At 45.8% G+C, this 12,601-nt stretch overlaps 1 protein-coding gene across 3 annotated transcripts in view; it reads right to left on the bottom strand.

Annotated features, from left to right (window-relative positions):
• P4HA3 (prolyl 4-hydroxylase subunit alpha 3) overlaps window positions 1–11,281 on the bottom strand; it is a 29,343-nt gene extending 18,062 nt beyond the window's left edge. For 2 of the 3 annotated variants that reach the window (XM_081952877.1, XM_081952876.1), the window contains exons 1-6: window positions 11,031–11,281; window positions 8,273–8,415; window positions 6,884–7,104; window positions 5,313–5,462; window positions 3,763–3,814; window positions 861–1,024 (exon numbers count right to left, since the gene is read on the bottom strand). In XM_081952877.1, coding sequence (XP_081809003.1) covers window positions 861–1,024; window positions 3,763–3,814; window positions 5,313–5,462; window positions 6,884–7,104; window positions 8,273–8,415; window positions 11,031–11,218 — 918 coding nt within the window. In that variant the 5' untranslated portion in view covers window positions 11,219–11,281. The remainder of the gene's footprint in view (window positions 1–860; window positions 1,025–3,762; window positions 3,815–5,312; window positions 5,463–6,883; window positions 7,105–8,272; window positions 8,416–11,030) is intronic. The other variant, XM_081952875.1, reaches the window with a different exon arrangement.
• Between the last annotated feature and the right edge of the window lie 1,320 nt (window positions 11,282–12,601).

Genomic DNA, 12,601 nt, shown 5'->3' with positions numbered 1-12,601 from the left:
GAGTGGAAGAGAAGAAAAAGAGAAAGAAAGAAAGAAAGAAAAAAGAGAAAGAAAGAAAAGAAAGAGGGAGGGAGTAAGAGAGGGAGGGACGAAAGAAGGAGAGATGGAAGGGAGGGAGGGAGGGAGGGAGGAGATGGTAGGAAGGAGAGAAGGAAGGAAGGAATGGAAGGTGAAAGGAAGGAAAAAGAGATATGGAAGGAAGGAGAGATGGAAGGAAAGGAGGAGAAGGGGATGTAAGGGGGGAGGGATGAGGAAGGAAGGATAGAGATGGAAAGAAGGGAGAAAGAAAGGAAGTAAGGAAAGAGAGAGAGAGAGATGGAAGGAAGGAGAGATGGAAAGAAAGGAGGAGAGAGGGATGGGAGGGAGGAGGAGGAAGGAAAGAAAGAAAGAAGAAAGAAAGGGGGAAGGGAGAAAGGAAGGATAGAGATGGAAGAAAGGGAGAAAGAAAGGAAGGAAGGAAAAAGAGATGGAAGAATGCAAAGATGGAAGGAAAGGAGGAGAAAGGGATGGAATGGAGGGTGGGAAGACAAAGGAAAGAAACATGGGGGGGGGAGATCAACCCTCTGCCAAGGAAGATTGGGGTGAGAACCCCTCCTCCAGAGCAGTCTACCTTACAGGCTTGTGTTTATAAGGACAAAGGGGAAGCAGAGTTGCATGGACGATGGGGATTTCCCTGGAAAAGGCTGCTTATATCTCCATCTGGCCGAGACCGATAGACGCTAAGAGAGTCAATAGGTCTCCTTCCATTCAGAGGGGCTGCCCTGCACTCAGGCAGGAACCCATCATGTCGGGGTCCTCCTCTAAGTCCTTCTTCCTTGGAAAACCCCCTCCTCTTGCTGAGGCCTCTGCCTCCGGCCCACCTGAGACCCCAGCCTCTGGCAGAGCTCCTCATACGCATCTCGGGTCTCCAGGTGAGTCACATTGGGCCTCTGCACGGCGATTCTTCCCTTGCCCTCCTCCTGGTCCTTCCTCAAAAGCGTCTCATACTTCAGGACGTTCCTCGCCATCCGCTCATTGCCTGGATCTGGGGAGGAGAAGAATTCCCTGTTCCCAACCATCCTCAAACCGGGACAGAAGATGGTTTCCCACCCAGCCCCCTCTGTCCTCCTTCTCCTTTGCCCCTAAATCAGGCACTTCCTGGAAATGCAAGCAGACATTAGGGACCTATTGTCATATGTGGTGGGCATGCACAAAGACAAGAAAATACTGGATGAAAATACACCCATGTGATGGTGAAATTCACATTTATTTTACTACCGGTTCTGTGGGCGTGGCTTGGTGGGCGTGGCAGGGAAGGATACTGCAAAATCCCCATTCCCTTCCCACTCTGTGGCCAGCCAGAGGTGGCATTTGCCGGTTCTCTGAACTAATCAAAATTTCCACTACCGGGTCTCCAGAACCTATCAGAACCTGCTGGATTTCACCCCTGCACCCATGGCTGGAAAAGATGATTAAGCAGCACATAGATTTAAAGCCAGAAATATTTCTGTTGAGGCCACCCAGAGGTTTATCTGTGTCCTCTGGGTCAAGAAAGTCCAGTTGTCTCCTGATAAAAAAGCATCTTTGGGACAACCGTGATCTGGATGACAGAGAATCTCTACAGATTTTGAGCTATACAATTTGGGGTGAAGACCCTTGGAATGGGGTGGGAGCAGGAATGGATTTCCAGAGGGGGGAAAATTGCAGATTACAGGAACCATTTGCACCACTCTGGGGACCCTGAGGACACAGATAAAACCTCCAAGTGGCCTCAAGGATCCTCTAAAAGGATGCAAATGACCAGCTGTCTGCAAGAAATATAAATCCTTCCCTTCCCCACCATCCAGAGATGATGAAGCTTCTTGGATGAGAAGCAAAACGTCTTCAAAAGAAAAAGCAAGAAAGTCCAGTTGCCTCCTGAAAAAGCATTTTTGGGACATTATATAGCAGAGGGTTTTAAATATTTTTAGTATTTTTTTTAATGGAACCATTAATCAAGAGGCAAAATTCTACCCATAGAAAATTGGCAGGAGGGTGAAACTTGTGTTTCTAATTTATTTCTGTTTCTACTTCCAGAAAAAAAGGACTACTAAGTTCTGAAGATGAGCTGCGCGACTTGCAATCGTCGGAATGGTTTATTATTATTTTTAAACTTTTTTTAAGTATTTTTTGCTACCAATTTGGGTGAATTGGGCCGAACCGGTAGCATTTCACCCCTGCCGTCAATCCTGTAAACTGAGTTTGAAAAACCTTGCTGGATGTCTGCGTGTTTCTTACTCTTTTTCTCGAACCAAAGGATGAGTCGCCAGCTGGCTAGAAAAATGTTTTTGCTCTTCCTGATCGTCTAATGGCGGTTTGACTCATTGTCTGAAACTCGGGATGGTGCAAAATATCACTTACAAGTTTTTTGGGGGAAAATATTAAGGAACCCTTTAAATGCCTCTTTCCAAGCTGTTTCTGATGATCGCTTTATTCATATCCAGACAATGCTAAATAAACGGAGATTATTTAATTCTACAGCAGTCGTGATTAGGCTATTTTTGGGAAGCAGCAGTGCTTCCTGGTTAACAAATTCGGTATAAAACGGTGTGGTTGAATATGTTCTTCTTAATTCCCTAAAGTTCAGAGTTGCTTGAATTGGAAGATGACGAACAAATAAATTTCAATAAAATAAAATAAAATCTATGATATGTTACCCAAAAGAAAGACTCTACAAGTAATCCTTAATTTATGACTGAGGTTGAGATGGAAATTAAGGTTGTAAGTGGCTGAACATCACATGACTGGATTTGATTCATACAACCAGTTTTTTACAACGGATCTTAAGCAAATGCCATCGCTATTAAGAGAATGCCGTCATTAAGTGAATCCATTTTCCCCAATGGGTGTTTTTTGCTTGAAGCAGAAACGAATACCAAAAACCAGCAAAAAAAACCACTGCAAATCACAGCCTCATGACCCAGGAATGCTGCAAACGATTGGAAAGATAAGCTAATTGCCAAATGCTGAAAATGTAACCCTAATTGTAGTGTGAGCATCTTAACCCTGAAAATGGGTACTAAGTAGCTACGGAGAGGTCCACCGTAATTTCAGACGGTCATAGAGCAATCTGTCGTAAGTCAGGGACTTATAACCATTCATTTAGTGAATGAGCTGTTGCAATGAAAAAATAATAATAAATGCAGAAATTAAAAAGTTTTCTATGTTTCTATTTGTACAAGCAGTCCTCGACTTATAACAGTTTGTTTAGGGACTGTTCAGAGTTACAACGGCAATGAAAATGTGACAGTTGCAAAAACAATGGGGAAGCCAGATTTCACTTAATTACCATGTCACTAACTTAACAACCTCAGCGATTTACTTAACAGCTTTGGCCAGAAAAGTCATAAAATGAGGCAACACTCACTTAACAACTGTACCAATAATTTTGGGCGCCGGTATGGTCCTAAATTGAGCATTACTTATAGTAATAATTCTAGGGAAGCCTGTCATAACTTCAAACCTAGTGTCTTTTCCCCCTAAATAATTCACTTTTTCAAAGGGAGGCGTGCCATATTTGCTGAGAATATAGAAAAGGAAGGGGGTGAATTTTCTCTCTCTCAACTTTGTGGTATTTTGGAATTTTGGAAGCTAAATTCGTGATTGCCTCCTTTTTGGGTAAATGGAGTATTTCTTTGGCAGTGAAGATGTGATGGAATTTATTAAAAACAGAATCTTTGAAAGCGGTGGTGTTAGATTGACAGACCAAATAAATCTGGGTATTTCTTTCCGAGAAGCACATACCGTAGTGAAGAAATTCCTGGGACAGCCTTAAGGCGTGAGAAATGTTTCCTGCCTTGTAAAAAAAATAAGATTTCAAAGGGGGAGGAGAGAAAGAGAAAAAAGAAGTGGATAGTTAACATTTTATAGGAATAAAGGCAGCCTGGGTTTAAACTTTGAAGCAACCCCTTCCAGTCTAAAAAGTCTAAAAACTTCATGCTGCTTGTGAAACACAGCATTGTAGCAACCCCAAGCTCAAGATTGGACACGTGTTATAAAAATATTATGTTTGGCTGTTTCAGGATATGCTCCACTCATACTTTTAAAAATGTAAAGAGTAAAACCTTGATTTAATAGATTTTGGAAGAAACCAATAAAGTTTGCATTAATTTCATTTCCTTTTAGTGGACAAACACTCCCTAAAATGTGCTAAATCCAATTTTATCCACACACCTGACATGATTGATGTAATTATGTAATTATAAATGAATACAAATTCACATTTGGATTTAATGGACATTTGGATTTAACAGACATTGGGATTTAACGGACATTTGGATCTAATGGACAATCCTTCTCTCAGACAGTCCATTAAATAAAGGTTTTGCCTCCAAGTGTTTAGCCAGTGGCTGGAGGCTGCAAGGATGGAGGAAAGTGGGAAGGAAGGAAGGGAGAGAGAAAAGAAGAAAGAAAGAAAGAAAGAAAGAAAGAAAGAAAGAGGGAGAGAGGGAGAGAGGGAGAGGAGGAGGAAAATAAAGAAAAAGATAGGATGAAGGAAAGAAGGACGCAAAGAAAGAAAGAGAAAGAAATTAGGGAGGGGGAGGGAGGGAGGAAAAGAAAAAAGAGAGAATAAAGAGAGAAAGAAAGAAAAGAAAAAAGAATGGAAGAATGCAGAGAGGAAGGAAGGATGCAATAGTGAAAGAAAAGAAAGAGAAAGAAAGAAAGAGAAAGAAAGAAAGAAAGAAAATAAAGGGAGGGTAGGAGGAAGAAAGGAAAGAAAGAATAAAGGAAGGGAAGAAGGGAGGAAGGAAGGAAAAAAGAAAAAAAGAAAGAAAGGAGGAAGGAAGGATGGATGAGAAAGAAAAAAGAAAAGAAAGAAAAGAAAAGAAAGAAAAGAAAGAAAAGAGAAAAGAAAGAAAAGAAAGAAAAGAAAGAAAAGAAAGAAAAGAAAGAAAAGAAAGAAAAGAAAGAAAAATAAAGAAAATAAAGGGAGGGTAGGAGGAAGAAAGGAAGGAGAGAAAGAAAGAATAAAGGAAGGGAGGAAGGAAGGAAAATAAGAAAGAAAGAAAGAAAGAAAGAAAGAAAGAAAGGGGAAAGGAAGGATGAGAAAGAAAAAGGAAGAAGGGATGAAGGAAATAAATCAAGAAAGTGAGGAGAGAGAAAGAAAGAAAGAGGGAAAGGAAGGAAAGAAAAGAAAGAAAAGAAGGAAAGAAAGAAAGAATGGAGAGAGGAAGGAAGGAAAGAAAGGAAAGGGAAGGAAAGAAAGGAAAGAAAGAAAGAAAGAAAGAAAGAAAGAAAGAAAGAAAGAAAGAAAGAAAGAAAGACCAAAAACCACTGAAAGCTGCCTGGCTCACCATGAAGTGGGAGAAGGCCAAATGATCCAGAGCTTCTTCCAGGCTCCCCTCGTCTTCCGTCTTCCACTTCCCGTAGGAGACCCGGAAGAGCCGGACAGCTTCCTCCATCCACGGAATGGAGTGGTAATAATCCTCCTTGTCGTAAGCCACCTGGAGAAACCGGAGCAGGTCAGACAGACAAGCCACATGGGTTGTAGAACCAGAGAGAAGAGAGGTCATCCCTGGATCATCACTCAAGACGGTTTGCGTTTTCCTGGGTCCAAAATGGGTCCTCCTTCAATGGCTGGACATCACCAAAGTTTTGCCAAGATTGCCCGCAGGACCACCTAACTCCAAGCCTCGGCCACCAGCTCTTGTAGGACCCGTGTAGTCCTCGACTTACAGCAGTTCATTTGCCGACCTTTCAAAATCGCAAGGGCGTGGGAAAATGTGATATATCTCACCCTTAAGACTTCGGTCCCACGATCATTGGCAACTGGTTCCTATTTATGATGGTCGCAGTGCCCCGGGGTGTGTGTGTGTGTGTGTGTGTGTGTGTGTGTGTGTGTGAGAGAGAGAGAGAGAGAGAGAGAGAGACGTGATCTCCTTTTGCGACCTGCTGACGAAGCGAAATCAATGGAGGAGCCAGATTCGCTTAACAACCGAGTGACTAACTTGTCAACTGCAGCGAATCACTAAACAACTGTTCCAAGAAAGGTCGCCGATTGGTCCAAAATTCACTTAACAAACATCTCACAGCAATTTGGGGCTCAACCGTGGTCGTACGTTGAGGACTACCTATATTCCAAGTCCCCTTTTAACAAACAAGGCCAGGGTGTGTATGTAGTGAGTGGGTGTGGGGAAAACCAACAATTGGGAATTTCCTTGCCTAAGGAATTATTTCTTGGCCATCTGTTCTGACCAAAGCTTCCTGAGAAAGCATAAACCACAATCTTAATCCCCAAAACCCTCTTTTATTTACACGGCTGTGAATTATGGTCATTCACAGCCCATAATGATTCACAAACAGTCTGTGAAGATTCCGACAGATGTCTGCTTGAGTTGCCACGGTCTTTCAGGGGAATGTTGATAAACACCCACCTTTCTCTCCCTTGAAACGCTGCCAGAGACCTCATTGCCAAATGCAGAGCAAGGCCAAACTTAGCACAGAGTCCAACAGAACTTTTCCAAGTTTGAACCGACCAGATGAACTAATCGCTTCCTGCAAAGGATCTCGTCCCGTTCGCTCCTCTTTTATGTCTTATGGGAGGGGCCAATCATCTCCAAGCCTTACTCCCAAGTCGCCCCTTTTGTCTTAACTGTTCTTGCCTTCTGGCAGCTCTGCACATGCGCACACTGGGAACAGGCTCCAGCTGTTCTTCTGCCCCACTGATGTCTGATTCCGAAGGCAGCTGATAACTGTCAGACGGCCCTGGCCTCCTCTCTGCCTCCGACACAGAGCCCTCGTCAGAGCCTTCCCCAGACTCCGGGACTGGCCCAGGTTCCTCCCCAACCTCCTCACTGTCTGACTCTGCTGCCAGCTCTGCTGGCCACTAGCGGGCCACAACACCATCATGGATTCGGTGACTCACCTTTCCAATGTGGAAACAGTCGTCAGCGGACAAGGCAAAATCCCGGCTGGGACGGTAGAGATCAGGATGGCCCTCGCTCGTCCTCCGAAACCGGCCTCTGGCCAACTCTTTGACGCTCAGAGCATAGACGTCCTGAAGTCGCATGAGGGCTCGCGCTGCTCCTTCGAGGTCCTCAAAGAGAGGTAGATGGTCTTCCAAGCGGTGATAACTGACCTTCAGGGCTGAAAAAGAGGCTGGGTTGGGACAGCAGAATAACTGGGTGGGAAGGGAGCTTGGAGGTCATCCAGTCCAACCCCCTGCTCAAGCAGGAGACCCCAAACTGCTTCAGACAAGCTAACTGTTGTGGTCCACCAGTGGCCAGCAGAGCTGGCAGCAGATTCGGACAGTGAGGAGGTTGGGGGCAGACATCTGTCGGAATCTTCACAGATTGTTTGTGAAGCCTAGCAGACTCTGAATCTAATTCACAGCCGTATAAATAAAAGAGAGTTTTTGGGACTAAGATTGGGATTTATGCTTTCTCGGGAAGCTTAGGTCAGAACACTGATGTCCAGTCTCTTCCTAAAAACCCTTTTGGCCATGGTCATTAAGCGAATCCAGCTTCTCTCAATTATATGCTGGTTGGAAGCCAGCCGGGAAGGCAAAAAAAATAGTGATCACATGACCCAAGGATGCTACAACCGTCATAAATACTTGCTGGTTGCCAAGCACCCAAATTTGGATCAAGTGACTGCAAGGTCCTTACAATGGTCGTAAGTATGAGTTGAGGACTGGGTTTAAGTAACTTTCTTTCAGCCTGGTTGCAATTTAAAACAGTCCCTAAACTCTCTTTTTATTTTCCTTAATTTGGCATAGAGTTGGAGCGATTGGATGGAGCTGAGAATTTACTGGCCAGATGACCTTCCTGATGCCTTTGCGGAGTTAGCAGCAGATTTTTTATTTATTTGCGCCCTATGAAAGAAAGGATTGAACCCTCAACCTTCCAAACGGGGAGGTCAGCATCTTCACCACTAGGCCATTTCCCAACGGGGGTGATCTACAGAAGTATGACCAAATAAAGCCAGTCCTCGATTTACAACCGTTCGTTCAAACGGTCACTTCAAACTGAAGAGGGTGTGTGGGGTCTCTAACAATGCTTTGAGCGCTAAGCACAGTGCTTATAAGCAGCATCCTGAAAAATGGGAAAGGAGCTTCCTATAATCTTCTCCGCTGTCCTCACCACTCGCTGTAGGGACTTTCTATCTGAGGCACTGTGGCCACCAAGTCAAACAGGGATGCAGTTTGTTAAAACGCTTGTAAAGCGAGCATTGCTTTTATTTGGTCGTACTCCTGGAGTCACATTGAAATGAGCGTTCTCTCTCCTGAGGCTAAAGAGTTGTGACGAAGGCGCACCTTGAATATTCTCACTTCCCTCCATGCTGTGAACCACGTTCCTCCAATCTGACTGCAATCTCTTGATCAGGGCAAACGCCATCAGTGGGTTCGCTATGGTGCCGCTCGATCCCTGATGCAAATCCTGGATCTTCCGGTAGAATCTGGAAAACAGAAGTGGCCTTTTATTGTTGTTATTATTTTAAGCATTTATTAATGGAGTGGTGTGCTGGCCTAGAAGTGGAGCTCTCTCTTCAAAATTGGGAGGCTGCGAGTTCGATCCTAGGTAGATATTTCTCTCTCTGGCCACAATGAGAACATATCTGCTGAACAAAACTGCGCATTGGCGACAGAGAAGGGCATCCGGCCATTAAAACACTCTGCTAGCTCCACTCAGTTGCCCAGACTCCACTCAGCAAAGGATTATGGGGCCGTTAACAAATGATGATTTTATCATTTATTAATCAATCAATCAAAATAGATTGCTGGAAGGGACCCTGGAGGTCTTCTAGTCCAACCCCCTGCTCAAGCAGGAGACCCTACCATTTCATTAAACTAGACACACCCAATTCCGGCAACTGGCCTTCATATATTTTAGCCTCCAGTCCTCTAATCATCTTTGTTGCTCCTCTCTGCACTCTTCCCAGAGTCTCAATATCTTTTTTTACATTGTGGCAATCAAAACTGGATGCAATATTCCAGTGCCTGGCATCCTCTCCTTCTCCGTTTCCTAAACTGTGATTGGCAAACCAGTGTCTGCATTTCCTGCATCGGAGGAGGAAATCACATTTTGCTCCTTCTGTCCTGGCCACTTTTTACAGAGGCATGATTAAGAGCGTTTTAACAAACTGCATCCCTCTTTGACTTGGTGTCAGCCGAGCCTCAGATAGAAAGTCCCTACAGAGAGTGGTGAGGACAGCAGAGAAGATTGTAGGAAGTTCTCTTCCACTTTTTCAGGTTGCTGCTTATAATCACTCTGTGCTTAGAGCTCAAAGCATTGTTAGAGACCCCCACATACCCACTCCAGGGTCTGTTTCTATTGCTCCCCTGTGGGAGGGGGTTTCAAAGTATTTCTAGCAGGACTACCAGATTCTGTAATGGCTTTGTTCCCTAGGCCTGTGATGGCGAACCTATGGGACATGTGCAGTGGTGGCACGCAGAGCCCTCTCTGTGGGCACGTGCGCCATCTCCAGCTGCTCACTATTTTCCGGTGCATGCATGCGCGCTGGCCAGCTGATCTTCATACGTGCCGGAGCCCTGGAAACACAAAGACCAGTGCGTGTTTCCAGGGCTCTGGTGTGCACAAAGACCAGCTGGCCGGCACGCACAGGTGCACCGTCCAGCTGGTCTTTGGGGGCTCTGGCGCACAGATACACACACATTCTGGTTTGGGCATTCTGTGCCAAAAAGCTTCTTCATCACTACCCTAGGCCATCCGTCTGGCAAACTCCCAAGATTAGTTGTTCTTGCCATGTACATGTATGCCTCCAAATTAAACTACGGTGTTTCTCTGTGTCATAAGATATACGCGGGTATATGCATATTTTTGTGTTTGTTTGTTTGTTTATTTTTGTCATCTTTATCTAGTGCCCATTGGAGGTGCTGACCCTTTGAGAGCTGCATGCAATGAAATGTCATTCAAACGTATGCCATTCAAAGTGACAATAAAGTTACGCTAAGTCTTGTAAGCAATAATCCCTGGAAATTAAGTTAAATCGGTGGTTTTTACCACTTAGCGTTGGGGAATTTGGTCTGCAGAAGAGAACTTGGCAGAAGGAAATCAAAAGCAAAATAAAATGAGCTCAGTGTTGCTTTTGGAAGCCACTTAGCTGAGTGCCAACAGGGAGAGAGTCTCTCTGCTGAACTCTAACAGACAATGCAAAGTGGGGGACAAAAAGAAGCATTTACCTTACTGGATTTGAGACCGATTGGGGTCTCAAGCTAGAAAGTGTTTGGGCAGGAGACTACACCTCCCCCCCCCAGCGGCAAATTTTCCTCTTTGGCAGTTGGCGTGCAACCCAGTTGCCAGAGGTGGAAGAAGGAAAGAAAGAAGGATGGAAGGGAAGAAGGGAAGGGAAGGAGGAACGGAATGGAAGGGAAAGAGAGAAAGAAGGAAGGGGAAGGAAAGGACCAAGAAGAAGAGAGAGGAAGGTGGAGGGTAAGAATGGAGGGAGGGAGGGAGGGAGGGAGGATGGAAGGGGAATGGAGAATGAAGAAAGAAAGAAAGAAAGAAAGAAAGAAAGAAACGAAAGAAAGAAAGAAAGAAAGAGCAAGAGAGGAAGGAAGGAAGGAAGAGGAAGGGAGGGGTATGGAGAAAGAAAGAAAAGGAAGGAAGGAGGAAGAAGAAAGTAAGAGAAAGAAAGAAAGAAAGAAAGAAAGAAAGACAAAAAAAGTGAGCAAGAGAGGGAGAAAGGAAAGAAGGAAGGGGAACAGAGAAAGAGAGAGAGAGAAATAGAAAAAGAAAAAGGAAGGAAAGAAAGAAAAGAAAAGAAAAGAAAGGAATGGAAGGAAGGAAGAGGGGTAGAGAGGAAGAGGGGAAGAAAAGAAGAGAGAAAGGAAGGGGAACGGAGAAAGAAAGAGAGAGAGAGAGAGAAAGAAAAACAAAGAAAGAAAGAAAGAAAGAAAGAAAGAAAGAGAAAGAGAAGGAGAAAGGAAGGGGAACGGAGCAAGAAAGAAAGAGAGAAGGAAAGAAAGAGAGGGGGAGGAAGGAGGAAGAAGGAGTGAAAGAAAGAAAGAAAGAAGAGGAAGGAAGGGGAAGAGGGCGTCCCTCCCGCCTTACCTGTCCAGGTCTCGCAGCCGGCTGGCCTCGTCCTCCAGGTAGGAGCGCAGGTGGCGGAGCAGCGCCCGTTCCGTGCCCAGCGCCCGCCGGATGCTGAGCATGGAGCTGAAGGTCTCGGCCGGCGCCCCGCACAGCCCGCCGAAGCCGCCCAGCCCCGCCAGCAGCAGCAGCCGCAGCAGCCGCAGCATCGCGCCTTCTGCCTCTCCGCGGCCCGCCCGGGACGAACGCCAAGCAGATGGGGAAGCCGGGCGGGCAGCGCAGGAGGGGAATGCGCTCACTTGGGCCGGGATAGGATCCGGCGGGGGAGAAGGTCAGGGACCTGCGGGACTCTTGCAGAGGCGGGATTGACAGCAGCCCCATTTGGGGGGGGGGAGGCTGAGACCCTCCCCCAGGTTCAAGTTCATGCACAATATGCAAGGAGGGAGGGGTCAGCCTGACGTGGGAGGTGGGAGGTGGGGGGCTCCTGTACCCTGTAGTAGGCGAAGGCAACCTTGGGGGTGAACCTAGCAAGCTGTTAACAGGACAATCGAGGGCATCCAAACGGGCCAGGGTAAAGTCACCCTCCCAGGATCTGAAAATGCTGCCCCCTCACCTGCTCACTATTGGCCTCCTTTCAGGGCTAACGACACCCCCCCCCCCCTGTTTCCCCCCACAACAAACATCCTGTGAGGTGGGTTGGGCTGAGAGACAATCAGCTGTTATGGCTCAGGCGGGACTAGAACTCACAGTCTCCTGGTGATTGGCCTATGGTGGAATTAGAACTCCCCGTCTCCTGGTGATTGGCCCAAAGTCACCCAGCCGGCTTTCATGCCTAAGGCGGGACTAGAACTCACCGTCTCCTGGTGATTGGCCCAAAGTCACCCAGCCGGCTTTCATGCCTAAGGCGGGACTAGAACTCACCGTCTCCTGGTGATTGGCCCAAAGTCACCCAGCTGGCTTTCATGCCTAAGGCGGGACTAGAACTCACGGTTGCCTGCTTTCTAGACCAGCACCCCACTACTATACTGGCTAATTGTGCATTGTTTTCATTTTCCTGAGTGTGCAGAGCAGCTGCCTTTTCTCTCCATCCTATTTGCTTGCAAAGAATCTTTTTTTTTTAACCACCTGGCGCTGTTTGGATGGGTGGATCGAACCAGCAAATATTCTGGTGCCAAGTTGCATTTCGGACCCGTCTCTTCTGTGGGAGATTAGAACTCTTAGCATCCTATGCAAGATTTCTTCCTTTTGTGTTGCTTCTGTAAACTCCATTCCTAATATTTGCTTCTAAGAAGGCGGGGACTGTTGCCTTGATAGGCGGATAACGCTAGGAATTAACTTTCTATAATCCACAATTTTGGGAATGGTGCTGGTCTTTCAAGATGAATGCCTATTTTGCCTCCTACTGGACAGATCAGTGCATGACAAGTAAAACACGTTCTCATAGCTTTTTGCAAAACATTTTTTTTTCCTTTTGGCAAGGAAATTAGTACTTTCCCCCTCATAAAAGATTCTTTTCTCCTTCTAAATTTGCCATTAGCCCATTTTGCAATCCCTTCCAATTGTAGTACCAACTGGGGTTCAGTTCTTATTGT

This window comes from Natrix helvetica (genome assembly GCF_964273705.1).
Source record: "Natrix helvetica genome assembly, chromosome: 4".
In the NCBI taxonomy this organism is placed as follows: Eukaryota; Metazoa; Chordata; class Lepidosauria; order Squamata; family Natricidae; genus Natrix; species Natrix helvetica.
Note: the sequence above shows the minus strand (reverse complement) of the source record. Positions and strands in the feature narration are given on the sequence as shown.